The sequence below is a fragment of the Falco naumanni genome, chromosome 18 (genome assembly GCF_017639655.2).
Source record: "Falco naumanni isolate bFalNau1 chromosome 18, bFalNau1.pat, whole genome shotgun sequence".
Classification (NCBI taxonomy): Eukaryota; Metazoa; Chordata; class Aves; order Falconiformes; family Falconidae; genus Falco; species Falco naumanni.
The window spans coordinates 4,928,129-4,956,053 of NC_054071.1; the positions used below are offsets into that span (position 1 = coordinate 4,928,129).

General features: G+C 52.1%; 1 protein-coding gene across 2 annotated transcripts; it reads left to right on the plus strand.

The window, feature by feature from the left end:
* The first annotated feature begins 2,817 nt into the window (after nucleotides 1-2,817).
* On the plus strand, nucleotides 2,818-27,840 carry KPNB1 (karyopherin subunit beta 1). 2 transcript variants are annotated; one of them, XM_040617340.1, is made up of 22 exons: nucleotides 2,820-3,106; nucleotides 3,369-3,427; nucleotides 6,511-6,693; nucleotides 8,121-8,321; nucleotides 9,969-10,121; nucleotides 11,207-11,266; nucleotides 11,587-11,676; nucleotides 12,090-12,200; nucleotides 13,699-13,800; nucleotides 14,986-15,210; nucleotides 15,615-15,806; nucleotides 17,079-17,209; nucleotides 18,433-18,580; nucleotides 18,914-18,985; nucleotides 21,386-21,530; nucleotides 23,210-23,292; nucleotides 23,894-24,001; nucleotides 24,263-24,406; nucleotides 24,507-24,612; nucleotides 24,951-25,065; nucleotides 25,697-25,858; nucleotides 26,497-27,840. In XM_040617340.1, coding segments are annotated over exons 1-22 (2,631 nt in total). In that variant the 5' UTR covers nucleotides 2,820-3,066; the 3' UTR covers nucleotides 26,498-27,840. The 2 variants fall into 2 exon arrangements, with proteins under 2 accessions (XP_040473273.1, XP_040473274.1); XM_040617339.1 differs by lacking the exon at nucleotides 26,497-27,840 and having other exon boundaries at nucleotides 2,818-3,106; nucleotides 25,697-25,862.
* The last annotated feature ends 85 nt before the right edge of the window (nucleotides 27,841-27,925 follow it).

The following is a 27,925-nucleotide window of genomic DNA, read 5'->3' on the forward strand; positions in this document are numbered from 1 at the left end:
GTGAATGCTGAGTGTGCCATTTACGGCAGTGAGACAATCAGCACATCTAGCTCGAGTTTACAGCTCCAGCCCGAGCACTACCAGGGGGAACCGATTCCACAGTCACTTACCCTGATTTTACACTGGGTTTTCAGGCTTTTGTTGCTATTGAGGCCAGATTTGTACAAAATTCTTTAATCCTTCTCTCCATCCTTGGCTTTCCTCTGGGAGCAGTCCCCTAAGGAAAGTCATCCTGGTCAGCAACGTGGAAGGGTTGTAACGGTCAGTGGAAGTGCGTTGGGTGAAGCACCGGCTGCTTCTGGGTCATGTCCTGGAGCTCAGGGGTGGGGAGGGGAATGGAGAAGCAGGACGGCGTTCAGCTAACCCCAGCAGCAAGCTGCAGCTGCACGAGGCTCCTGCCTTGTCCCTCCTTCCCTCTGGGGAACAGCTGCAAGAGAGGGAATGTCACCCCATTGCAACCCAAATGCTGCTCAATGAGCTGGCTTTGATCTGCTGGCAGAGGCGCAGCTGACTACAGAGCGGGGAAGAGGCTGCAGGCAAAGCGAGCTCCATTCCTTCGGGCTGAATAACGCGCCCGTTCTGTTCCGTCGAGTCAAGCTGTAAATAGAAATTGGTCTTAAACGAGTCAGTGATGTGAAGCGTTTACAACGCTGCCCGGCCCGACTTCCCTGCTGGTGCAGGTTTCCCATGGAGCAGCACCCTTCTCCTCCTGGCCATGCCTCCGCATCCCGCGCTCCCTCCCCGTCTCACCACGGAGATCTCCAAGCTTTGTAGCCCCCAGCGCGTCAGTCCCCATCCACCTTCACGAGGTCGGTCGGTTTCAGCCTTGTTTTTCCAGCTGGAATGGCCGAAACGCCCCAAGAACATGCAACGAGGTGATGGAGCAGGGCAAACAGACATCACATCCCTACGTGCGGACGTTTTTTAGCCCAGCTTGTAACTGCATTAAACCTGCCATCGCGATGCTAGGTGCTCCTCACCCCGAGATCGCAAAGCGCTTTACAAAAGACGCTGATCCGGGTATGTCCCTGTTTTATAATCTGAGGCTCAGGGCACAGACAGACAAAATCAGTTTTCCCAGTTCTTGTGCAGGCAGCTGGCAAAGGTAGGGACAGCAGCTGGGTCTCCTGAACACCACAGTGCTCGTCTGTCCCTGTAACTGAATTTTTTTTTAGGGGAACAATGAATTTTTTGTGTTGTGTGGCCATGGGTAAGCCCGTTTCCTAGGACTAGCCCTCGAGGGCCAGCGGTTGCCTGGCTCTGCAGCAGCAGCTTGTGTTTGGGGGGGGGAGCAGCAGCAGACAGGGAGACCTGGAGCCATCCAGGAGGAGTTACGACTGCTTTTCCCCATCTTCCAGGTGGAGAGGGAAGCCTGCCCGGGACTTCAGCCCACAGGGAGAGGCAGCGGTGGCGTCGCCAGCCTCTGGAAGCTGCTCCAGCTCTGCGTGTCGTGGGCTGGAGAAGGTCATGGAGCACCTGGAGGCTGGCAGGTGCCGCGGTGCTCACGCGTCCGGTACTTTTCTCGTGTCTTGGACCCTTCTCACAGCCGGTTGATAAATGTGGTTGTTTGCAACAGAAACTTGGGCCGCAGGATTGGCTCCGGGTGTGCCGCACGGTGCAGAACACGGCCGGCAGGACAGGCTGTGACACCAGTAACATCAACTATTCCCAAGTATTTGTAACTCAGTTTTCCACAGCTGCCGCCAGCTATACGTCCTCGTCCCCCCTTCCCCACATTTCCCTGCTCGGAGGCAGCTGCATTCGACCCCATCCCCTTTCTGGAGTGCGGCCCTTTCCCAGGGAACCATGATGAGGAATCAGGGAAGCGCGGCTGCCCAGGAGAGCGGAGCCCCCCGGCCCCCCAGCTGCTGGCCCCCACCCGGGCCTGCCAGGTCATTCCCTTCCTCCGTGGCCCTGGTATTCATTTAGTCCCACAAAGCAGCCTGATTGTGTTACTAATTGCTTTCTCCTGATGAGCAAGCCAGAGCCCTGCCACTCACACAGGCTGTCTTTACGTGCCTTTAATTATTCAGCTACACTTTTGTTCTGCCCCCCCCCCCCCCCCCCCAGGTTTTCCTTTTTCCTTCCCCCCTGCCCCCCAGTTTTTCATTTTTCCTTTATTTGCCCCCCAAGTTTTCACTCAACAGCCACCCCCCCACCCTCTGGCTTTGGCTCCAGCCTCCCCAGCCCCGGGGGCGCAGCTGTGCGCCCCCCTTTGCTCGGGCCAGACCGGGGGAGCCGGGGGTCCCAGCCGCCCCAGGGGGTCCCCGCATACACACAAACGCGGGACGCTGCTGGCGGTACCGCCGCAGCTACCGGGGCCTCGCGGGGGGGGGGGTAAGCTGTCACCGGTGTCCCGTCCCCACCGTGCAGCGCCGGTTCCTGCGGGACGCCGTTACTCCCCCCCCCGCTCCGTTACACGGCGGGGCGTTAAACCCGGCAGGGCCGGGTCCCTCCCGGGGCTCCGGGCTCCACGCTCCCGGCTAGGGCCCAGCACGCGGCCCCCCCGCGGCGGGCTGGGGGAGCGGGATGGGGGGACAGCGCGGTGCCCAGGCCCGGGGCCCGGTGCCGCCCCCGCCCGCAGCGCGGCCCCCACGTGGCCGCCGCCGGGGCGCCCTTCCCGGCACCGCCCAATCACCGCGCGCGCCGCCGGAAGCCCCATTCCCGTCCTTCCTCCTCCGCTCCCCGCCAATAGCCGCTCCCCGGTCCTATCCACCAATCAGAGCGAGCGGCTCTAGGTGCCGTCAGCCAATGAGCGCGGCGGCGCGGGGCGGCGGGCAGCGGCTGGTATCCCTCCGCCGTCCGCCCCGCTCGGTGTGCGCGCGCGCGCCTCCTAGTTCGCGCGGCCCCTTTTTCTCCCTCCGCCACCCGCAGCAGCAGGAGCTGCCGCCGCCGCCGCCCCCGCCCCGCCAGGCCGCTGCCGCGCACCCCTCCCGCGTCTGCGGGGCAGGCCCGGCTCTCTTCCCTTCCCCTCCCTCCCCTCCTCCGGCCCGCCCCGCTCCCCCCCCCTCCCTTCCCCTCCCTCCCGCCTCCCGCCGCCGGCGCCGGAGCCGCCACGCCGCCGCCATGGAGCTCATCACCATCCTGGAGAAGACGGTCTCGCCGGGTAGGGCGCGGCGGCGGCCGGCGGAGGGGGGCGGGTAGGCCAGACCGGGCGGGGCGGGGGCCGCGTACCCCTGAGGCGGCGGTTGAGGCCCCGGCAGGGCGTGGGCGGCGGGGAGGCCGCGGGGCGGCCGGGCCGGGGGCGGGAGGGACCGGGGCCGGAGTGGGGAGCGGGCCGGGCCGCGGTGCTGCCGTTGGGGCCTGAGGGCCGGGCCCTGCGCTCCCGCTGACTGACGCCGGTTCCCCTCCCCCCACCCCCACCGCAGACCGATCCGAGCTCGAGGCGGCGCAGAAGTTCCTGGAGCAGGCGGCCATCGAGAACCTGGTGAGCGGCCGGGGGCGGTGGGGCCGGGCCGGGGACGGCGGGGCTGGGGTCGGGGCCGGGGCCGGTGGCGGGCGCTCCCCTCCCCCCCCCCCGCCCCGCCCGGCCAGGCCGAACCGCCATGGAGCGCAGCCTACCCTGCCCGCGCCCGGCCGCCGCGCCTGGCCAATAGCAACGCGTCCTCCTCCCCTCCCAGCCAATAGGAACGCGGCGCCGGGCGGGTGGGCGGTGCCGGCTGCGGGAGCGGCCGCGGGCCATGTGCGGCCGCGGCCATCGCTGCCCCGGGCGCCGCCCGGCTCTGCCGCGCCCCCCGGCCCCGCCGCCCCCCGGCCCCGCTCCCGGGCTCGGCTGCCTCCCCCCGGAGCCGCTGGGGGGTGGGGGCGGCCCCGGAGCCCCGCCGGCCCGGGGAGGGGGGGGGTCAGGGGAGGTCAGGGGCGGCGGGCGGGGAGGGGAAGGGGGGGGCGCGCAGCCCGAGGCGGGGGTCCTGCTGGGCAGCCGCTGGGCGTGCGGTGCTCCTCGTCACCCGCTTTAAAATAAAATTTAAAAAAAAATGAAAAAAAAATTAAAAACCCCAAAAAGCAAAAAAAAACAAAACGGGGGGGGGGGGGGGGGCCGGGAACCAACCCATTCCCCCCTGTGCCCCCGGGGTTTGGGGGGGTGGGGGCGCTGAGCTCGCAGGGATCCAGGGAGATTTTTGCTTAGTCAAGGTGTGATGGTGCTGCAGCTGCTCCGGGGCTGGGTTTGGTGCGGGGGACATGGGGGTCTCCCACCCACCTTGCCATGGCCAGCAGCACGGGCATCCTCCGCGGGGCTGGGGGGGGTCACGGCACCTTTATTCCTATTGCTCCGCTTTCAGGGGTGTGCCATGTCCCCTGGTATCAGGTTTGATGGAGCCTTTGTGCTAAACCTGGGGTTTGAGTCAAAATTCCCTAAATTGCTGCTTCTTACATCTCACAATTCCCACCCCTCCCACCCCCAATAAGCCCCCTGGATCTGTGCACGCGAAGTTTCGGGGCGATGTGCTCGGGCTGCTCATCATCCTGAGTCGAGGGATGCACTAATTTCTGCAGGAAGGATGCACTAATTTCATTTAGACTTGCAGCCTGGCGAGAGGCAGGTCGGGGCAGCCAGCGGAACTTGTGCTGGGACCTGCGTGTGACCTGGTGGGATGTGGGACGGTCCCACCTCGGGAAGGGCAGGGGCTGAGGGGCTCCCCGCAGGTGGCAGGGGTGCTCAGTGGCTTGGCGCTGCAGGAGGATGAGGCAGGAGGGTCAGGGTGTGGGGCTGGGGGCTGCTCCCCCCACCCCACCCCCACCCCCCCCCAGGTCCGTGGTGGGTGGGAAGGGGTAGGAGGTACGGGGTCGAGCCAGAGGTTCTGCGCCCAGGGCTGGGAGCGACCTCCCAGCTGATGGAGGTGCGTCTGCAGAGCAGCTTGTTCTTCCTCGTCATCCTCCTCCTCCTCCCCGTTGTTAATTTAGACCCTTTTCTGAGATTTTCATTGACACTTCTGTGGGTGTGGGAGCTGAGGTCGTACGCATCTGCATCTGCTTTGAGTCTCAAGGCTGGAAGCCTTAATGTGGTGCTTCTCTTGTTTTAGCTAAAATTATTCTTAAAGCTTCATGAAAAGACACTCTCTTTTTTTTTTTTTTTTTAATTTATTTATTGCTAATTTATGAGTGAGAAATCCAAGGACGCTTCTTCACCTTTGCGTTTTAGTACAGTTTTCTTCTCAAAGGTGGCAGCAACGTTTTTATCTTGTCCTGTGAACTTTTTTTGAATGGTTCCCCACTTTCATTAAAATCGGTGTATAAAACGTGAGCAATCCTGATGGCTGGGAAGTGGCTTCGTGTGGTATATTTGTAGGGTTTTATTATCTATTGCATTAAAATATCAGTGTCTTTAACAGCCTACACCCATCACTTCAAGTGGTCCTGCAGTTTTTGTTTCCAAATTCTGCAATTTCCATGTTGAAGAGCAATGGATAGCCCAAGTAAAGATTTTTTTCAATGATCAAGCCCAGCTTTTCCAAAATACGCAGAGTGCAGGGTGCTGGGCTTTTGAAAGTTAAATTAGTTTTAGGAAGGGCTTGGAGTTAGCTTTAGGAAAGGCTTGGAGTTAGCTTTAGGAAAGGCTTGGAGTTAGCTTTAGGAAAGGCTTGGAGTTAGCTTTAGGAAGGGCTTTTTGGTGCCCTAAAACCTTTGTTATGTGTCTGAAGTTGTTACAGAGACTATAGACGTGGGTTACGTCTGACTATATGTTAAACGTTTTCAGGAAAACTGTGTTCCTGCTTGGTGTGAGATGGCTTTGAAAGCGGTGCAGCTGTTTCCACTATTTCCTAGAAAGGTTTTCTGATTCGGCAAGACGCTTCCCAGGGCCAGCGAAATGGAAATGCTTCGCTGCTGAAACTTTAGCTGTGCCTTGTACCCAGCGGAAGCCTCTGAAATGTAAAGCTGTCAAATCGGGAAGGGGTTTTAAATGCGGAGGCATTTCTCACTAGCTCGCACCAAAAGCAAGTGGCATGGATGTCAGGTATTTTTATCCCTGTGGACCCGGTTTTTGCGGGGAGCCGTCTTCATCTATGTCTGTGCACCTCTGAATGCAGAAAAGGGAGTTTGTCATCCTGGCAAACCTATTTGTAACGCGCCAGAGGAGCATCTGACTGCACTTGGATGGTGGTTTGGGTGTTCGCTGTGAAGCGAGGAAGTAGGTGGCAGAGAGTTACCCTTTGCCACGCTTGATATCCATCCAGAAAATACATATCTTGGCATATGACCCCAGCAGTTTATTTAAAGGAATCCTTAAAGCAGGCAGGAGCACGGAAGGTAACAGTCTCTCGAATAAGCTAAAAAAGACCCAGCAAAGTCAGTGCGTACTTACGTTGCCTTCCAGCGGTTCTAATTAGGAGCTTAACGCCCGTAATCTTGGGATAGAGCCGCCATCCTCGCGCGGCGGCGGCGCTTTGCTGTCGGGCTGGTGGAGAAGGAGCTCCTCGTGGGTCACGGGCTCTTCGATGGGTGGCTGGGGAGGGGGTTGTCCCCTTGCGGGTGGGACAGGGGGGTGGGCGCTGAGCCCTGCTCTCTCCCCAGCCGACCTTCCTGGTGGAACTGTCCAGAGTGCTGGCAAATCCCGGCAACAGCCAGGTTGCCCGTGTGGCGGCCGGCTTGCAGATCAAGAACTCCCTGACATCCAAGGACCCCGACATCAAGGCTCAGTACCAACAGAGATGGCTCGCCATCGACGCCAACGCCCGCAGGGAAGTAAAGAACTATGTAAGTTTTGTGATTTCAGGTTCTTCGCCTGTCGCTTGCTCACGGGGGGGGGGTGGTGGTGAGCAATGAACGTCGTGCCCATCCTTTCCCACCCGAGGGGTCTTCTGCTGGCTGCTCCCTTTTCTGACACAAGCAGCATCACCTGCACTTGCTTGGGCGCTTTGGTGCTCGTGGCTTGTTTCCTCTGTGCATGTATCGGGGTAAAAGCATGGCAGCGGGTACGAGGCTGCTGCTTTTCAGTCCACACCTATAAAGGCTTTTACAAGGAGCCTCCGAATAGTTGTGCGGCTGTGGGAGCTGATGGGCACGGCTTCCCCATGGGGTGATGGCAGCTGGGCTGGGGTTGGCTTCTTCCTACACTGAAACAGCTTCCCCAGCTGTTTCACAATCCACGTTAACGTCATTGAGGCGTGCTCTGTGTCCGAACACACGTGTTTACATGAGACCTAGCAAATTCTACGAGTAGAATAGGGTCAAACATTTGCAAGTTGTAAAGGGGAAATGATATTCTTGAATTTTCACGCAGCTGGGGAATTTGCCTGATGAATCCTGTGCTGTTGGATAGCTGACATTCAGGATTTGCGATGGCAGAAGTGGTTCCCTGCTGGGTTTTGGCTGGTGGGGAGCAAAGGTGTGCAGCATTCTGTAGAGGGATATGAGCTGGCTGCACACTTTACATATATTTTTTCTGTTGCTAGAATCTGCAGCTAGCAGAAGGAGGTGGGGCAAGCATGGTGGTGATAGCGAAGGGGCAACTTACACTGTGAATGGGAGCTGTGGTGGTGGGTACTGGTGCTAACAAAACCAGTTCATTACTGTTTTCTGTCAAGAAACAATAGGAGTACGGTATTTAAGTGGATATATGGAAAATGAAGGCGTATAACTGGCAGTGCTGAAAAATGCACGCCCCTCCATATTTTTAAGAAACAGTTATTGAAGAATACCCCCCAAAAATACCATTCTTCTAATTGATTGCTATTAAAATGAAAGGAAATTATTCAGCCCTATTCAGATTATCTTGGCATAAACAGCCCGGTATTTGAGGAGGGGGATTTTTAAACCATAGTTTGTTTAGCTTTCGCAATTTTGCTTTGTAGTATGAGCGGGGAGGAATTGTTGGGTGAGTCATCGTTGCGCGCTACGGCGCGTAGCATTATGTCCGGGATTTAAAGGATGTGGTAGAAGGACGTGTGATGGCACAGCTGTATCTGGCTTCCTGAAAGGGGCAGCCGTGGCCGCGTTCATTTCAGAGATGATTTGCCCGTGGTCACGGCTGTGTTTGCAGCAGGAGAAAGCAGAAAACCAAATTGCTTTACTGGGGAGGGGTCATGTTTGGGTAACACCGAGCGAAGGCTTCGGTGGGGAGGCAGCGCCCGTTTCCCTTCGGTCACTGACATCAAACCGTTGCCTGCTGATCTGTCCCGCAGGTTTTGCAAACGTTGGGGACAGAAACGTACCGGCCCAGCTCAGCCTCGCAGTGCGTGGCCGGCATCGCCTGCGCAGAGATCCCCATGAATCAGTGGCCTGAACTCATTCCCCAGTTGGTAGCGAACGTTACGAACCAGCACAGTACGGAGCACATGAAAGAGTCGACGTTGGAGGCCATTGGCTACATCTGTCAGGATATCGTGAGTACATTTTAAGTGTTATGGTGGGCACATTTGAAGTATTATCGTGAGCACGTTTTAAGTGCTGGCCCAGCCTCTCCCCAGCACCGTTCTCTCTTCCAGCCTTCCCTTTCTCCCACCTCTACGCCCCGTAGGCTCTGATGCTTCCCTCTGGCTGTCCTTTAATGTTTCTCCGGAGGATGCCTCTGTGCTGGCAGAGCGATGGGCAGTAAACGCGCGGGGATGGTGTCTGAACGGACTGACCCGCTTTCGCAGCTGAAATCCAGGTCACCTTCCATAAGGTGCAGATTTAAATCTATACGTCGCTGCGGCCGTGTGACGGTGAGGGCTGCTGTTGTAAAACTTCAGCTGAACGTCCACTTGTGTCAAATGTGATGAGTGATAATCATTTGATTCCTTTTTGCGTTGGGGAAGCCTGACAGCTCCCCTCGTCTTGCGTGGGGACTCCCTTTATTCGTAATTTAGGAATTTTTGATGCGCGGGCAGGAATGTTGAGCTCTGAGGCACCTTCTGCAAAAGGTCTCGCGGTTCTATCAGCGTAGCTTGCAGCATCGCCCTGAGTTGCATCAAGTGTCTTGTGTAGATTCCGTGCAAAAACCCTGTGCGCTGCCTGACCACTGGAAAACAGGAGTGGCTGCTGCTTTGTTGGTGCCACTGAATGCCTGGGAGAACGTACGTGCCGCATGTCGCTGGTTGAACCTCCGGCGTAGTGAGGTGGAAAGAGAAACATTCGGCTTGGTGCTTTCATCAGGCTGCAGGGGACTGGTTTTACTGAGGGGAGGGGGTGGTTGCTTTGTGGAAGGGTGGATGGAATAAAAGAGGAGCTCCCCAGCTGCGTGTGGGGAGAGCTCCAGGTTGTTTGTAGCCAGTCTGGGCAAGGCGTGAGCGCGTGTTCCGTGTTTCTTCGGGTGGTTTGTATCCTTGGCCTCCGGAGTTTTGGATACCCTGGCTTGCTGGTTGGGTGTTTTGTAACCAAGATCTCTTGGAGCTTTGTCGTTTGTTACTCACGTTGTGATACAGTTTGTGACGGGAGTTTGGGAACCTACTGCTGGATAAATCCTGATGTAACAACTCCGTTATTTGGGCATCTCGCGGTCTTTAAATTCACCACCAAGAAAAATTAACCTTTAGTCTTATGTTCCCAGCTTTATTCTTGAAGCCATACATGCTTAACAGTTCCCTGTCCTTGCTGCTGGTCCCACCAATGTGGTTTTGCCCTAGATCTAAAAAAATTGGCAACTTTACCGATAAAAATCTCAACCACAACTGCTGGCATGGGCTTCTGCCCAGCGTATAAAGGAGCTGGAAATCAGTCACGTGTGTTTTACCTTCCTGATGGAATGAAGTCAAGCAGTCTAGAGCTTGTTGGCTGTTACTTGGGACAGTGGCATTGATTTGGCATGGACACCTTGAGTGTCTGGAGTGTTTGTGCTCAGTTCAGTCTCCTCTTCCCTGTCCCAGAACCTGTAGAGGTGGAATGGTGTACGAATTCCTTGCAGTTGTCTTCTGGTCCTGCCAGTGAACAAAGGGCTGCTTGGCCTTAACGTCTTAAAACTTCGACTTGTAGATTTCAGGATCCAACTTAGTGCTTTAAAATGTGGAGAAGGCTATTCAGCTGGCAAATAACTCGATCAACGCTTCTTTTAGGATCCAGAGCAGCTTCAGGACAAATCCAATGAGATCCTGACAGCCATCATCCAGGGAATGAGAAAGGAAGAGCCCAGCAACAATGTGAAGCTAGCAGCTACTAACGCACTCCTGAACTCTTTGGAATTCACCAAAGCAAACTTTGACAAAGAGGTGAGGGGGTCCCGATTCTTGACCTAAAACTCCAGGGTTGAATCCACGGTCTATGATGAGAAATCATGCACCACGCTGAGTTTTGATGCATAATTCTGTTGCAACTGAGACTTGGATTCATTTCTGTAAAGCCGGGATGTTCTTGTGGTGGTGGAGTAACGCTGTGGGAATCTTCAGAGATTCATCAATGGAAAGGGAGCGTCGTTGGGTTGGGGTTTTTTGGGGTTTTTTGGTTAAATTTGAACTGACCTTAGAGTTTAGCCTATGAGATGCTCTGCTTCCTAATCAAACTCAACTCTAATGCTGCTGTAAGAGCACAAGCTTGGATCAGCACTTTCTTTCGAGTGGTGTGGCAGCAATCCAGATTTAATTTTGCCTCTGAAAATCGCTGGGGGAGGAAGGCCTGCAAGAGTCTTCAGAACCAGGGTCTTTTCAGAACAGACAAATAAATAGATTTTTTTTTTTTCTTGGATTAAGTCTATCCTCTGGGTCTCTACCAGGGAGAGCGTGGGGAAGATGAAATTAATGTTGAACCTTCAGCTAAGAAGGTCTTTTAATGACACCTTTCCCTGGTCAACTGTTCAGTGGAGGTTGATGGGGATCCGGTAGGGTCTTTCAGAGTTTGAGGTGGGAGGTGCACGATCCATTCGGAGTGGATTTCTGCGGGGCTGCAGGACCGTAAAGAACCTGGGCCCAAGTCTGTTCCTTCCTACCCAAATGCAAGTATCGAGGTACGGCCCCGCAAGGAATTTATGTCCTGACTGAGCTTTGAGGTTTCTTGAACAATTCCTGAAATACTTCAGGAAACAGCAGGGCTTTCTCTTCTCCCCCCAAAAAGCTGGTGTCTTTAGGTCTGCTGTATCTAAGGCTTTTTAAAATGGAAGCTTGGGATTCTCCTCTTGGAGAAGAAATTATTTAAAATACTGCAGTGAATAGTACCTGTACCGTTCCTTGATCTTTAGAAATGCTGCATGGGTGTGATTGTCTTAGTCCAGGCTCAAAGTCCACCCTCCACAGGAGGACTTGCAAAGGCTTCTAATGATTTTTGTAAGGCAGTTCTAACGTTCTTTTATTTCTTCTTCTAGTCTGAAAGGCACTTTATTATGCAAGTAGTCTGTGAAGCAACGCAGTGTCCAGATACGAGGGTGAGTGAAATTAAATGCTTGATTTGCCGCTGCAGCTTTCTGGGGATCCAGGCTAGAACCTCCAGCACCAACAAACGGTTGAAAAGCGTTACCTGAAATAAACAGTAATTCTGTTAAACCGTTGGTGCACATGTAAGTGCTCAAACAAAATGGGTTGTAAAGTTAGAAGCAGTAAACTACTAGGAGGGTTTAAGTCACGTATGAAAGACTTTACTAGGTAAGGAGGAAACTAAATCAGCAGGAAGGCTGGGTTATTCAGCTGCTTGGTTTTGAAAGCGCTCGGAAAGGTCACGTCTTTGATCCATTTTCTACTCTGGCAGGTACGAGTGGCTGCCTTACAGAATTTGGTGAAGATAATGTCCCTTTATTATCAGTATATGGAGACGTACATGGGTCCTGCGCTTTTTGCTGTGAGTATTCAGTATTCGGGTTTCTCGTGTGCGGTTGCCTGATCTCCCCGTACTCCTTTGTCCTAATGTCAGAGGAAAAGTTTCTTTCGATCCTGGTTTGTTTTTCTTTCTTCGGCTGCGACTGCACGCTGTGAATCCCTCTCCTAGCAAAATCCATAAAACCAACATCGGGGTTTCGGACTTGAGACTCCCAAAGTCAGGACAGTGCAGGTTGCTTGACTGGCTCTGCAGCCCTCCTGAGGTGCTGGTGGCTGGTAAACCTCGAGATGAGGAGATTGTTTTTGGGAACAATAACTAACGTGGCATCCAATTTTAGGCAATCTTGAATCTCCTATCAGTTGGGGCACGTGTTTCAGGAGAAATAACTTGTTTGATGTCCTTCTCTTCCCCTCCTTGCTTTCTTGTTTCTCAAGATAACTATCGAAGCAATGAAAAGTGACATAGATGAGGTGGCTCTCCAGGGGATAGAGTTCTGGTCAAACGTCTGCGATGAGGAGATGGACCTGGCTATAGAGGCGTCTGAGGTGAGCTCCAAACGCCCGTGAGCTTCTCTTTGGGAATGCCGAGCCCGTGTCTTTGAACCACATGCAGAAGTCCTGCCGCTCTCCCAAGTGGAATGGTGTGGGAGAGCCCATCGGAGCCCCCCGTGCGGCACGCCTGGGTCCGCGACGGGGCACCGTGCGCCACTCCGATGCGACGTGACGCATGGCTGTGACAGAAGCTGAGCCCCCAGCTGCGGGAAGCCCACCCGCCTGGGTTTGTAGCTGCTCACCGGGGTCCCGGCGGCTGTCGGAGCCAGGGCTCGGCTGTGGGTGACGCAGACACAGAGCTCGCAGCCAACGTTGCGCAGGGGCTGTGCTTGGCGTTCCCTTGAAGGACTCTTTATTTCGTAGGCTCTGCAGCCTGACAAAGTTCTTCGTGTAGCTTGAATACAGCCCCTTTTGCTCACTAGATTACGAGCTGCCTTTTTAAGTGAGCAAAACGGTTTTACTGCCAGCCTAGCTGGGAATCGAAACTACTGGAGATAAAGCTTCTCTGACAGGTTTGATGAGAACACGCTGTGACACCCGAGTGCTAGCTTTCTGCAAACGGTACCTGACAGCTACCTGATTCCATTTTAGCCTTCAAAAGTCAACTCGAGCTGCTTCTGTGAGGTTAACCCAAACGTGCATTAAGCGTGTGTACTAGGCATAGTATAATACCAGAAGGTTCTCGGTATCCTGAAGATCTTTGAGCTGTTGCTTCATTAAGACAGCATCTTGAATGGAGATATACGTACCGCACAGAACGGAGAGCGTTCCTTGAACTACCTGCTCTCCTGGAGGCCTGGCAGACTCTGTTACACCAACATGTAAGAAATACGGGGTCTGTTACAGGCACCAGGGACTTGGTCCTACTCCAGTGCGCAAAAAGATTGATCGCATTCTAGATAATACATTATTTATAAGTATAAAATTATAGGATGAAATGAAAGTAATCATCCCTTACAATGGATGGGGCTGGAGAGGAATTTGGGGTCTTGTTCTGCATGCAGATGCTGTTTGCATAAATTAGCTGTAGAGATCAATAATAGCTTAAACTTTGAAGGGCTCTAGATGAATCATATCCATCTTTAAAAGCGGCTAAATATATATTTATGTTGAATGCCCAAAAGAGTAAGGATAGCAAGGATAAAAGGACAGGCGGCAGCACGTAGGTCTAGTTTATGTGCTGCAGACCTTTTGCTGCTTCTGCTTGGGGTCATTTGTTAATTATACATAACTTCAAACTGAAAATATTTATATTTGTGCCATGTGAGGAGGGGCTCTCTACGTGTATGGAATGCCAAATTGAACTTGCTGATGGAATATCTAACTGGCATGGGTGCAGGGTGTCCTTGAGGTTCCCGTGTCTTACGATAATGTAAGGTTTGTGCTGGGGAGGAAAGTGTGCAGAAGACAAATTTGCATCTACTGCAGTTGGTAATTCAGACCTTGTGCCTATGTAGCCACTGAGCATCATTTTGTAACCTTTTATTTCTAGGCAGCAGAGCAAGGAAGGCCTCCAGAGCACACTAGCAAATTTTACGCGAAGGGAGCGCTACAGTATTTGGTCCCGATTCTAACACAAACGTTAACGAAACAGGTGAGTTGCGAAATCCCCACTGCGTGTCCACCGAAACCACCTCCTGCGCCTGCTGGCAAGTTCTGGGGCAGCGATGCTGCTGTTGCACGGAGGAAGAAATTGTCAGTGGAGGCCGTTGCTCCCTTGCATAGGTGACTCCTTGGTCCCAAAGGTGCTTTAGGTCCCCTTGGGTCGTTTTTGAAGAGCACCTGTAGTGGTGGTCCTCGGTCTGCCCCAAGGCATCACATCACGCACCACCGACCGAGCGATGCATCGTTTTTTAGGGCTGAGACTGCGGGCAGGGTCGTTTTCGTGCTGAATACTGTTAACAGATGCTTGTATTTATGGTTTCTGGAGGGGTTTGGTAGTTATCTGTATTCCTAATGAAACGTTTGTGAAATTAAAACCGACGTGCACTCTCTGCGTCATTTGAGATCCAATTTCTGGAATTCTTTGGCTTTACTTCTTGGACGGTGAGGCCCGTGTTTATTTAGTGCCCGTTAAACCCTTCACAGGGACTTATTTGGACTGCGTTTCACAGTCTAATCAAAATTAATGGAATCGCTTGCTACAGCAGGTCTAATTATAAAATAAAACCGTTAATTAAGCCATACAGGATAGAGTTCATTTGTCTTCCTGCAATGAACTGGGAAAACGCACGGTCCTCTCAGTGAATCCAGGGAATTGTTTCCCTGTTTTTGTTGTTTAGAGTCCAGGGAATTGTTTCCCTGTCCGCTCGGATGCGGAGATTAAATTGCAGGAGGTTCTGAAGTGCTTGTTAAAAGGGGAAAGATAAAACAGATGAGAGAAGGCAGGTACACAGCTTCAAAGGAATTTGGTAAGTGGCTGAGCTAACACCCGGGGAAATGAGCTATTTAACCGGTACAGTGGGCTGCTGCGCCAGGCGGTGGCATGGATCAAAGGAACAAAATCCCAACCTCGATGGGAGAGGAGCAGATTTGGAAGATGCATGAGGCTGCTGTTGGTGCGTCACTAAAGCGCGAGCAGCCTTACGCCGGGGTGGATGAGGTGTGGCTGATGCGAGTAACTCGGGTTGCCGGAGATGTAGCTAGCACTTCCAGACCGGAATTAATTTCTAAATATAACACTTGGTAATAAGGGAGCAGTAGATCCAGCAGGATGCTGCTGCCTGTGATTGGGAAGGGATATTTTCCCCAAGACTGACCAGGGGTGCTCTCCTGCTAGGATGAAAACGACGATGATGACGACTGGAATCCCTGCAAAGCGGCGGGTGTCTGCCTCATGCTTCTGGCGACCTGCTGCGAAGACGACATTGTTCCTCACGTGCTGCCCTTTATTAAAGAACACATTAAAAATCCAGATTGGCGATACAGAGATGCGGCTGTGATGGCTTTTGGGTGCATTTTGGAAGGACCAGAGCCTAACCAGCTCAAACCACTAGTCATACAGGTAAGATTTATTGCGTTCCCTTGGAGGCTTGTAGAGCGAAAACTTTCTGCTTTATTTGGAGGACGCCTGCTTTGCACGTTGCTGTTCTTAATGGAAAGCAAAAGGACCCACCTTTTGATCATGCTTTAGAGAGATTTGGCAGGCTTAGGGTGGGTGGTTTGGTTACGGAGCTCTGATCCGCAGCGACGGGATGCCTGACTCCGTGTGCCTCAGTTCCCAAGTCTTACCCCTGGGAAATAACCTGATGAATCTTAAAATACCAGAACAACAGCTCAACTGGATCAAGACTGTCCCATCCGTCGGTAGCTCAAAGGGGATATGCTAAACCCAGAAACAGCAGCAAATTCATATTTCCAGGTATCGCGCGTGATCTCATCCTTCTCCTGTCTGCGATTCCGTTCCAGGCAATGCCGACTTTAATAGAATTAATGAAGGACCCCAGCGTTGTGGTTCGAGACACGACTGCTTGGACCGTGGGCAGGATTTGTGAGATGCTTCCCGAAGCTGCCATCAATGACATTTACCTCGCTCCACTGCTGCAGTGTCTGATGGAAGGTCTGAGCGCGGAGCCCAGGGTGGCCTCCAACGTCTGCTGGGTAAGGCGGCTGCTGGACCCGAGAGAAGTTTCGAGCGCCGAGGGGGATGCAGCTCATCTTCCCATCCGTGAATACACACGCGGATGTGTAATGCACGCTGAAATGGATGGCAGAGGTGACTCATGGCTCGGTCACCCAGCACACGCAAGTGTGGTTAACTGAATTATCTGGGGGCTGCTTTGTGGCTCTGGTAGGAAAGAGTAAAGGGGAAAAACAGATTTTTAATTTTTTTTTAAGGAGGAAACTGCTCAAGTTCGCTGGGCGTAGAAGCTGCCCTCAGTTTGAGAATTCTATGCGAACTGGTGCGATGGCTGTTCAGAACAGGCACGCTGGGGTTTAGCTTTTTTCCTTGGGGGCAGCTGGGTTGTTCGCTTCATCTTAAGGGAGAGGCGAGACACCTCGTTTTCCATCACCAAAGCCCGTGTCTGCAGTGGTTCCAGGGCTGAACTGAGGAGCAGGAGGGTTTGATTTGGTACACTTGGAGAGCTGCAGTCCCTCGGGCTGGGTTGCTAACTTCACTCCCATCGTCATCACGATACGCGTCTACTACCGAGTAGCAGAGCTGATTTTTCGCTGTGAAGAGGCTGTGTCCCTTACTGCCTTTTACGAGAGCTGCTCAGTAAGAACTGAGCTAGAGATGAGTATTTGCGTGTCAAAACAAGTTTGAGAAATGAGAGAATTTGTTCTCTTCATATTCCAGAGGTTTGAAGGCTTCTAGTCAGCGCAGAAGCTTTTCCCCAATCCGTCGATCCTGGCAAAAGTCCACGTAGCTGTGGCTTTTGTCTTCTGAAGAGGACGACTGCGATGTGTTTTTTAGACTGAAATGAAAGTCCGGAGGCTTTCAGCTCCTCTGAGCCACCTGTCTCCGAGCAGTTACGAGTGCTCCGCAGTCGGGAAGCGGAGCAATCCGCAGCCCTGTCTAAACCGGGATTTTAACTTGGGATGATGATGATGCTGGGGAGGGGGTAGAGTCTGTCTGTACCCCGTGAGGTCCAGTCAATCTGCCCCTGACCCCGTTTGATCCTGGCAGCTACCAGTTATCGAGACCAGTAATGCTGCCTCGCCGTTAACGTTACCTTGGAAATCTGGGAAAATTTGGCCACCGTTGCACCAAGTCCTGTGCCCTGGGCAATTAGCTGTTGGTGGCGGGAGCTGTTAAGCCTGCGTGTGTTTGGGGGGTTTCTTTGGGGTGATTTTGTTAGAAAGCGGCTGGGTTGTGTGTTTTTGGGGTGAACTCAGCTGGGTAATCGCAACGGTGCTTCTGTGTTTCAGGCGTTCTCTAGTCTTGCTGAAGCTGCCTATGAAGCTGCAGACGTAGCTGATGATCAGGAAGAACCAGCAACCTATTGCTTATCCTCTTCGTTTGAGCTAATAGTTCAGAAACTTCTGGAGACTGCAGATAGGTAATACAAAACTGCCTGGCTTCAACTCTACAAAGATGCTTTTATTATTTTTTTTTTATTATTATTATTACTTCAGGCTCTTGGTGCTCTTGCAGCTTAGATCCGAATGGTGTTTTATCAGAATCGGGCTTTTTTGGGATCATGTGGCATATTGAATGCTAATCCCCGGGAAGGGAGCCGTTCACACGGGATGAGTTTTCGGTGGTTTGTCCGTACCTGCTTTTAGTAGGTCGGGGGTTTCTCCAGGAGCGCCCCTTCCCTGTTGCACTTCGAAGCCTCTGAGCGCAGTTGAAGGCTACGCACATTTAGTCAGAGCCTCTTCCAGGTTGGCTTAGGAGGCCGCTGGATAATCAGGATTGCAGCAAGACGTAACTAGGACGATCCAAACCGTATCGTCCAGTTGTTTTACTGTGCTGGCTCCATGCCATGGCTGTTGCTGTAGCGTCACATCCACCCCATCAGCACCGGCTGCTCCCGGAGGAGGTGAGGACCCGGTTAGGCTGGGTACCCTCCTTTGCCCAACTAAACTGAAGCGTAAAGAGATGAGGCAAAATACTTATCTCAGTTCTGCAGCTGCAAAAACTAAAGGTAACACTGAAGTTTTATGCGACCTTCGAGGCAGGATACATCTTGACAGCTCGGAGTTCAATCCTTGGATCAGTCCAGGCGCCTGTTGAAGCCTTTTGCTGCAGGACTCCTTCTCCTTACGCGGTGTCCCTGTCTGAACGGTTCAAAGTCTAAACTCTTCCCGTCTAATTTACATCCGACCAGCAGCGTGGTGTCTAGCTCAAGGCTCTGAAAGCCCATCAGTCATCTTAGCGCAGATTTCAGCTGTCTTTATTTCAAATTTGACACCCTCGCTGACGGCTGGGAGGGATGGCGGTGTGTAATGTATGCTGCTCACCTCCCGAGACCATCTCCTCCCAGGCGGGGGAGAGGTGGCTTTGAGGCTTTTTTTTTTTCTCTTCCTGCACTTGCTGCCGATGCCTGAAGATCCTGGAAGTCATTATTAACAGCAAATGGAAAAAAAAAAAAAAAAAAGTTCCAAAAGTGGCTTCACAAATTTCATTTACTTTCAAGTCTTGGAATACAGGCGTGCAAGTGCTTCTGCTTGTCACAACACTAAAATCTAGCTGTTACCGATTTACTAAAAAAAAAATAAAATCTCTGTTTCTAAGCAAGCTTGAGCACTGGGAGCTGCAAATGTATTCCTTCTGTTACAGGCCTGATGGACACCAGAATAACTTGAGGAGTTCTGCATATGAATCTCTGATGGAAATAGTGAAAAACAGTGCCAAGGACTGTTACCCTGCTGTCCAAAAGACAACTCTGGTCATTATGGAACGACTTCAGCAAGTGCTGCAGATGGAGGTAGGGCAACCGGGTTGTAGACCCCCGTTACGGTGAGGAGTTTGAGGAAACTCAGGTGTGGTGGTGGCTTTATCTGGTGTAGGGGGTTAAAAAAAAAAAAGGAAAGAAAAAAAAAAAAAAAAAAAAGGTTTTGGTGCTGACTGCGTATAGTATGGTATAAGGTGGTATTTTGTTTTTTTTATATTGATAAGTTTCTGAACAGCACTTCTTGTCTTAAATTGGAAGAAACCTTCAGAATTGAATCTCTGGAACTCTTAGTGCCATCAAAATCTGCTGGGCTTGCACGGACCGTGGTGCAGGCTTTTCACGTGCGGCATTTTTGTTCTTTTTCAGTCTCATATCCAGAGCACTTCTGACAGAATCCAGTTCAATGATCTTCAGTCTCTTCTTTGTGCTACTCTACAGGTAAGTTCCCATCTCCTGCACTCGCGGGTATGGGCGAGGTGATTTTTTCGAGACGTTTCTGTGCCCCTGGGGACGCAGTCGTGGTCCTGTTGACGAGCTCTGCGTAAGAAAATTGGATCTTGTGTCCCAGCTGATGTGTGGGAGGTGATGCAAGGTTCAGAAGGCTTCAGTGGAACAGGACTCGGGAAATTTAGGGCAATATGGGTAAAGAACACCGTATGCAGCATGGTAAAGATTGTATATGCCTTCAGATTGGCTCTTAGGTGGCTACAGGCTGAACAATCACTTTGGTTGGCACAGACGAAAAAACTCCATAATGGCTTTAATTTGTTCATCTGCCTCTTGTGGTTGGTGTTCTTATTTAAAACGGCACTAATTAAAATGCACTGAGTGCCCTTGAAATTAAACATCTGGTAATGAAGGGCCCCTGTGACTCGGAGTGCCAGCGTGTTGCAGTTCCTCCCCTCACTCCTACAAAACAGCCACTTTGGGGGGTTTTGGCCCCCCAAACTGCTCAGGCGAGTCCTCAGCTCGCCTTTTCTGAACTCACGTGGTGTCTGATGCTGAGGCTTTCCTGTCTGCGCTGCAGGAGGGGTGCTCCTGTGCTGTCATGCCTAGCTTATTAACGGTGACGAGCTTTAAAACTCTGATAAAGACGCAGGTTCGGCGTCAGCGCAGCTCGGGGAAGAAAGGAGTGTTTTCTTCTGGAGGTGTAACCGGAGCGCTGTGTAACCTGAAATAAAAGCAGGGCAGAGCACTTCCCTCTATCAGATTTATCCCTTTGGGGGGGGGGTGGGGGGGTGCCTGTTCGCTGCGGTTCCCTGCCGTTCCTCGTAGCCCAGGCGCAAGAGCCTTTTCCTCGCCCACAGGTGACAACAGCCGGTTTGTATCTGGGTTTGCTTCCCGTCCTCTTCAGCGAGGTCAGGAGGTCTCCGGGGGGTTGTCTCCAGGTTGTTTTGAGACACCAGTAACTCCATCCTCCTCATTCAAAAGCCCACGGCATCAGCAGTTCCTTCCACTCGCCAGTTTTGGGGATAATTTATCAAATAATGGGTAGATGGGAATAATCTGCCCTTCCATGAGCTTTAACACGGAGGCTTCCATACTGGAATCTCCTTTTGGCCCAGCGTGATCACCGATCCTTTCAGGACGGCGTTGTTTGCCTGTCGGAAGCGTAGGACAGGTGGAATTAAACTGCTAGTTCTAATTTGTAAACGTTGTGTTTCTTCATTATTGCAAAATCTGAACCGTCAGTATTTCCATTAGTTGCAGCAGATCCTTAAGTACCACTCGGCAGAAGCCAGCAGAGAGACTCTTTTTGGTGTTACATAGTCAAATACACTATTTTGTTACATAACTTTTTCCTCTTCTGCTGGAAATAAAATTCTGAACATCCACCAGAGGAAAAACATTTGTTAATCTTTAAAAGGAATGAGAAAATCAAGACCAATTATTTAAACAGTCAAAGTCAATCTCTTCGGAGTGACTCAGTTTGAAGAAGCAGACTTGAAATCATTATTTTCCTCCGCAGGTTAAGCAATCAGTCTTTTCTCGTTTCATAGGAAATGCAAATTTATTTGAAATCGGGATCTGTCAGAGCTGTGTTCTGTAGTTCACATGCTGGAAGGGGGTGGTCAGAGCTGTGCCGTGGGAGCAGAGCATAGGTTAAGCTGGGGATAAACTCACCTGGGGATGCTGCTGTGGTCCTTCTGCTCTGTAACAGAGAGCACATGTGGGCTCGCCAGCCTGCTCTGCTTGTGTCTAAGTGTGTAAGAACTGCCTCTGCTCTCTCCAGAAATCAGTTTTGCTTTTCGGTGCTAAACACGTTCCTGTAAACGTATTTTGCGTTGGTTGTATGTTAATTTATTCTCCATTCATCCTGGCTGGGAGAGGTTTGACTGCAGTTAGCGGTAAGGACACGCTTGTGTCGGAGTTGAACAAGCAGCATTTCTGAAGTTTTAATTCCGTGGTTTAGAAGCAAAGCTTATGTGCAACCCATACTTGGCAGCCGGAGATCGCAGTCACGTTGCTGCGATGGAAAAGGGCAGTTTTTATTTTATTTTTTTTTAATAGGGCCAAATTTGGGCTGGTCGCATTTAATGCCAGCTTAGAAATGGGAAGCCTGGAGAATAGCCTATGCAGCAGGAAAGGTGGATTCAGCTTGTTCTGTAGCTGGAAAATTGAATGCGGCTAAAATGAATGGGACTCTGCGCTTGCACTGACAAAGCATATTTTTGCAGCCACAGAGTTCAAACAGCAGCTTCGCTTTTAGCAGCCCGACGTGGTCACGAGTGTTCGGAGCTAGCGCAGGGGGTGTAAAGGCATGAGCCAGCCTCGCATAGATAGAAGCGATGACAATCTTTTTTTTTTTCTTTTTTTTTTTTCTCCTTTCCCACTTAGAATGTCCTCCGGAAGGTCCAGCACCAGGATGCTTTGCAGATCTCGGATGTGGTGATGGCATCTCTGCTGAGAATGTTCCAGAGCACGGCGGGCTCGGGGGGCGTGCAGGAGGACGCCTTGATGGCAGTCAGCACCCTGGTGGAAGGTCAGTATTGTGCCGCGGGGGGAGGCAGAGCTGCCTCGCTGCCTTCTCCGCTTGAAAACACGTTGAAAAACATTATCCTGGTTTTCCTTGAGGAGCGGTTGTGACCACGCGTCTCGCCACGTCTGTGGAGCCGAGGCGGGCTGGCTGGGCTGGGCTGCGGTCGGTGATCGGATGGGTCGGTTGTGGTTCATGATGTAGCTACGATGCAAATTCTGCCAGGAAAAAACACTGCGCAGGGCCAAGCCCGACGGGGACCTGGTCTCCTCGTGGTGCTGCAGGACGGATTCGACGTTATCTTAACGATTAGTGCTCGCCGCTGCCTGTGACCCACGGCGGTTTGGTCAGCGGCGGATTTACAGTCGTCGTTCTTGCCTAGAAGAAGTCACGGCAGCAGTGGTGGGCGTTGGAGTGGGTTGGGCTGGGCGAAGGAAGCCCAGTTTGGGCTGTGGTGGTCCAGGCAGTTTGAGCTCGGTGGTTCAGGCTTAGAGGCTGGTGGCGGTGGCGTCATCCGGAGCTCTAGGGACGCAGGTGTGAAAGCTGAGGCGCCGCTGGAAGGCTGTACGTCAGCTCGTTGCCTGACGCTCCTGCCTCGTCCGATGAAAGCCGTGCGTGATTTGGAAATGACCTTCAGGGAGATGAGTTTGTAGAGATGCTGCTTTGAATCCTCCTTTTTTCCTGAGGCTGTTACCCTGGCTAGCCTGCGGGGCTCTGGGCAGGTGACAGGACCCGTTTCTGGTAGAATCACAGGATGGTTTGGGGCGGAAGGGACCTTAAAGCCCACCTGCTTCCAGCCCCCTGCCCTGGGCAGGGGCACCTGCTGCTAGACCAGGTTTCTCCAAGCCGCGTCCAGCCTGGCCTTGGACAATTCCGTGTCTGATTGCTGAGGACACAGAGCACCTTGTAATTGTGGCAGAGTTTAATTTTGGCATTTTGGAGTTGTTCCTGCCAACAGTAGCACGTGCCGGAGAGCCAGCCCGTGGTGGGTACCCGGGCAGCGTTCAGGGGGATTGCCTGAGGAAGCTGGGAAGGGAATGAGGAGGCTGGGTGGGATCGTTGTGAGCCCACCAGCAAGTGAAAGTGAAAGTTGGGTATCCTCTTGGGACACAAGCCAAAAATTTCGCTTTGGGATAGGTAAGGCTGCGTGCGTGGTCTTGGCAATGCAAGTGACTTGAGGAGGTGGGAGCTGAAGTATTTTACTTTGGATATTGCCTAAATGGAAACATCCCGCAGAGCGCCGGGCGTGACCTGAGCAGCTCTTCCCAGAAGGAAGATGTTAGATGCTGTGGCCATAAAGCCGTGTGAAAAGGCGTAGAGTTTTCAGCTGGTGCAACGTAACCGTGCCGGGCGCTGTCAGAAGTGTGCTGCCACATCCCTCTCCTGGGTCTGCGCGGCTGGGAAGATCTCGACGTCCTTCCTGAGCGCAGGAGGGGGTTGTCTGCCTTCAGAGACCTGCAAGGGATCGAGCGATTTCATCTCAAACGTTTAGTCCAGATGGACACGTTTCACTGACGCTCAGTCATCGCGTGATGTCTAGTGGAGAATTCATTTCTTGTGCTTCTGTGGCTGGTGCGGGTACCGGGTTTGGGTGGGATGGAACGGTGGGCTTCTGTCTTGTGGAACTCCAGCAAATACGTCACAGGTTGGGATTTTCTTCTAACTAGAATATTTTCCCTGCACAGTCTTAGGTGGAGAGTTTCTGAAGTACATGGATGCCTTCAAACCGTTCCTTGGCATCGGACTGAAGAACTATGCCGAGTACCAGGTAGAGGTCAAACCAGGCAGCCCCATGCTCCCAACATCTAAATCCTTCTCTGCTCCCAGGTGCTGGGTTCAGCAGGTGCATCCGTGAGACACCACAGCTTCTGGTGATGAAACCAAAACCGGAGCCCCCTAGACTTTTCTCTAATTACTGGCCACATGCGCAAATTTAGTCTCTGCTCTGTTTAATTAGTGGAAGGCTTTCGTGGTGACCCCTCGGTTTTCACGGTGGCTGCATATTAGTTGGCCTCGGTGAGGGAAGAGGTGGCTGCCGGCGCTGTGGTTCCTTTAGAAGGCCAAGGCACGGCACTCGGCGAGGGGTGGGTGTTCAGACCGCCCGGCTGCTGCGTTTGGCAGCGTTTGTTCAGAGCGGGGACCTGTCGCTTTGGCGGCTGGATCTCCTGCCCCCCCCCTTGGCTGAAGCTCTTTGCAGCTGTGTGACACAAAGGAAGCAGGGACGGACTCATCAGCTAGATGAGATGAGGGTGGTGGTTCTTGGCGGTGCGATGGCTGCACCACTGCTCGGTGCTTTAATAAGCTGTTGGGGATGGAGCCTGGAGGCCTGACTCACTGGGTGGGTGTCTCTCTTGCTGTTCTGTTTGCAGGTTTGTCTGGCTGCGGTGGGCCTGGTGGGTGACTTGTGCCGAGCCCTGCAATCCAACATCTTGCCTTTTTGCGACGAGGTTATGCAGCTGCTCCTGGAGAACTTGGGGGTGAGTGTTTACCTTCTCATTAGCCAGTTAGTAACAGTTGGCTTGCACGCTGAGAAGAAAGTGGGAGGTGGGAGAAGCAGAAGTGTTAGGCATGCTCTGAAGATCTTGTGTTTGACAACTTTCTTGCTTACTATTTGAATGGAATCCAGATTTATTGGGGGTAAGGATTTACACTTCAAGGCCGTGTCTTGATGTATTAGCTCCCCCCCCCCCTCCCGCTTCAAAAGAAGTCCAACGGGAGGGCGCTGAAATCTCTTCCAGAACGAAAACGTTCATCGGTCTGTGAAGCCTCAGATCCTCTCGGTGTTCGGCGATATCGCCCTTGCCATCGGAGGAGAATTTAAGAAGTACCTAGACGTCGTGCTGAACACCCTGCAGCAGGCCTCCCAGGCGCAGGTCGATAAGGTAAGCCGCCAGGGCACGCTCCGTGAAAATCCCGGCCCAGCGAGCGCTGTGCCCGCGCTCCGGGGCGTTGCTGCAGGATGCTCTCCCGTTGCCTTCCCAGTCCGACTACGACATGGTGGATTACCTGAACGAGTTGAGGGAGGGCTGCCTGGAAGCTTACACCGGCATCATCCAGGGACTGAAAGGAGACCAAGAAAACGTCCATCGTGAGTAGCCTGTGCTGCCGTGTCGGCTCTGTGCCCAAAATGACAAAGGGAGGTAGGAAGAACTCTGCTTGGACGAGCTGCTTCACGGTTGTTGTCACGTCCATGGGCACAGCCTCGTGTATTCCCATCCGTGTGGGTGTGAATGTTCCGCTGCTGTGAGCAGGGAGTGGGTTTAGAGCCCTTCGCTTACGATTCCTCTTCCTCTGGCAATTTTTCCCCTCCCCGTCTCCAAGAGCGTGCCTAGGGTCCGATTCTGCCTGCCCGGGGGTGGGCTGGGGTCCCTTTTGAAGGGCATGAGCCGTGTTTCGCCCCGCTCTGACAAAGCTCTTTGCTTTCAGCGGACGTGATGCTGGTGCAGCCCAGAGTAGAATTTATTCTGTCTTACATCGACCACATCGCTGGAGATGAGGATCACACCGACGGAGTAGTGGCGTGTGCTGCCGGACTCATAGGGTAAGCATCCTGATCTGATTTCAACCGACAGCAGGCTCGTTAGGTAGATAAAAAAAAAAAATAATCTTTGTACAACTGCCTTAAATGTTTGAGGCTGCGTTTTTATGACTGTCTGAAGCGTTTAACATCAGGTTGGAGTTTTTTTACCATCTGGTGTTGGATGTTTAACCCAAGGTGTGAAGCGGGTCACGCAGGGTGAGGGTCCTTCAGCTGACAGGGTGAAAACCAGTAGGTAGGAGTGAAAGTTGGACGTGTGTTCCAGGAATCCCGGCCAGATCTAGGGTTTTTTCCAGGATGACCTGGGCTTAAAAACAACACGCCCCACCCTCGATGCCCTGGGTGCGGAGGAACTCGGGTCAGGGTGTTTTAATCTTTTCTATTGAATTTAGGAAGAGCTGACGGGCAACACTGGGGACATCGGTCTTTGGACAGGAGATTGAATGTCTCCGGTTAGTCACAGTTTCAGAGAACTGTTCAGCTCTCCTCCTGCTGAAATTAGTGACCATATGCAGCATTTTAAAAAGGACATTAGCTGTGAGTCAGATTTCTTTTTGCTAGCAAGAGCCGATCGGAGTGGTGCTGGCACATCTGTTTGCGGTGCTCAGCCTCAAAGCCTCTCTTTCTTCTTCAGGGATTTGTGTACAGCGTTTGGAAAAGATGTACTGAAATTAGTAGAAGCTAGACCCATGATACATGAACTGCTAACTGAAGGAAGAAGATCCAAGACGAACAAAACAAAAACCCTTGCTACCTGGGCAACTAAAGAACTGAGAAAACTGAAGAATCAAGCTTGGTAAGGGATGACACCCACCTCTTTTTACACACCCACCCACCTTTTCATGTGGCGTAACTATAAAATCGGCTAAACTCCTGAGCCTGGGAGAGCCGCCGCACAAAAGCCTTGTTCTCTAGAAGGTTGGGTCAGGTTTATTTTGCTGTAAACAAGCCCCGTCGATCAGGACAAACACCAGCCCCAGGGAGGCGGCGAAGGCGCTTGGCTTTGGGCGGCCCAGGGGAGGGCGGCTGGCGCCGGGGGGGTGCGTCGCCCTTGCGCGTCCTGCGCTCCTCCAGGCACGCTGGAATCCAAGCCTCGGCTCCTCGGTCCTACCTGCAGTCCAGGGAGCGCCGGGGTGATGCTCTCAGCCTCACGGTTTAGTTGGAGGCAGGGTGGTCCTTAGGGGTCCCTTCCCACCTGAGATGCTCTGTGGTTCTGCCAAAGCGCCCTTTGAAAAGAGCAGATGGGGGGGGGGGGGGGGGGGGTGATGGTGTGTCTGCTCCAGCTTCCTCGCCCCCTCCCGAGAAGCTCCTCGGTGCCCCTGTTCTTTCTCTTCTGCAAAGTCAATTTTTCCCCGCTCTCTGCTCGTCCGACCTCCCCGGCGTGGGCTTTCCTGGTGTTGGGGTTCTTGTTTGATGAGCCCTTTCTGCTTGCAGATCTGTTACCATTGGGATGACACCCGAGACCCCCACTGGAAATCTCCAATCTTTTGAAAAAACCCGGAAGTGAGGAGTGTGCACGGATGCTGAATGTTTGGGAATGAGAGGATGAGTGAGTGAGGCTTGAAACACACCACATTGAAAATCCCGCCACAGCCCCAGCAGCAGCACTGACCTGCGCAGGGAACCTGCCGTCGGCCACCGTCGGGAAGAGGGAGCGAGCGATCCCTGGCCGAGTCACGAGCGAGTCTCTTCTTCCGACAGACCAGGACTGGCTTCTCCGTCGTGGCCGGCGCAGAAGGGGGGAGCGGCCGGTTTGGAGGAGAGGAAAACTGGGTTCAGCTGTGGTGCTCTTGGGCTGAGGTCTGGTGTTGGCTGCTGGAGAGAGAGACGGAGCCGGGGTCTCCAGCCGCCTGCCGTCACCTTTGCCACACGATGCTGTCGGTGCATGGGATAAAAGGAGGGGGTGAAGGATTTTCAGTCTAGGAGTGAGTGTGTGTGAATGAGGCGGTATCCACATTCTCAACTTCAAGTCATTGCAGTTTATCTTTTCCCGAGAAAAAAAAAAAAAAAATAATAATAAAAAAGGGTTAGCTGTTGCATTTCATAAACTAACCGAAGTTCAGTCTACTGATGCAGCGTAAGAGATGTAAAAAAGAAAAGAGGGAAAAAAAAAAAAAAAAAAAAGAGAAAAAAAAAGAAGAAAAAAAAAAAAAAGGAAAGTCGCTCTTTAGGGCTTTTTATTTTAGGGAAACACTGACGAATGTTCAGAGCTCCCGTTCTGAGTGACGCTTTTCATGATCTCGTTTCATCAAAGCGCCTTTCCTTCCTTAATATTGTTCAACTGTGAATGTAGAAATGGGGGAAAAACAAAACTCTTGCGTTAGAGGGAATAGAAATAAATTGTCTAACAAGATTTTTCAGGCTTCAAACAAACACAAACAAACATTAAGTGCTCCGAATTGGCAGTGAGAACGCAAAGGGAAAGATCTCTCCTGACTTGTACTGTAGCAGCCCGAACACCCACAAAAATTGTGCCAAAGAGTTGAAAAACAAAATAAAACTTCAGGTAATATTTTGGATTGCAAAATGAGGATAAATTCAATGTTCAAACAAAATCTGATAAAATGCCATTTGGAAACTGCTTGGCCTTTTGTGCTCTTTATTTGATCAAATTTAATGTGGTATTGGTCTCTTGCTGCACTTCAAAAACAAAAAAAAAGGAAAAAATAAATTTATATAAAATATATATATACTGACTTGAGCTTACACAAGACGGCACTTGTAAAAGGTTATATTTTTCCACTGCAGTTGAAGATTAATAAAATGGTGTCAAACATTCCCCAATACTTCCTTTTTGTATTCTTGGTCTTTCCAGTAAAAGGGGAACCCATTAATTTTTTTTTTATTATTATTTTTCAATAGA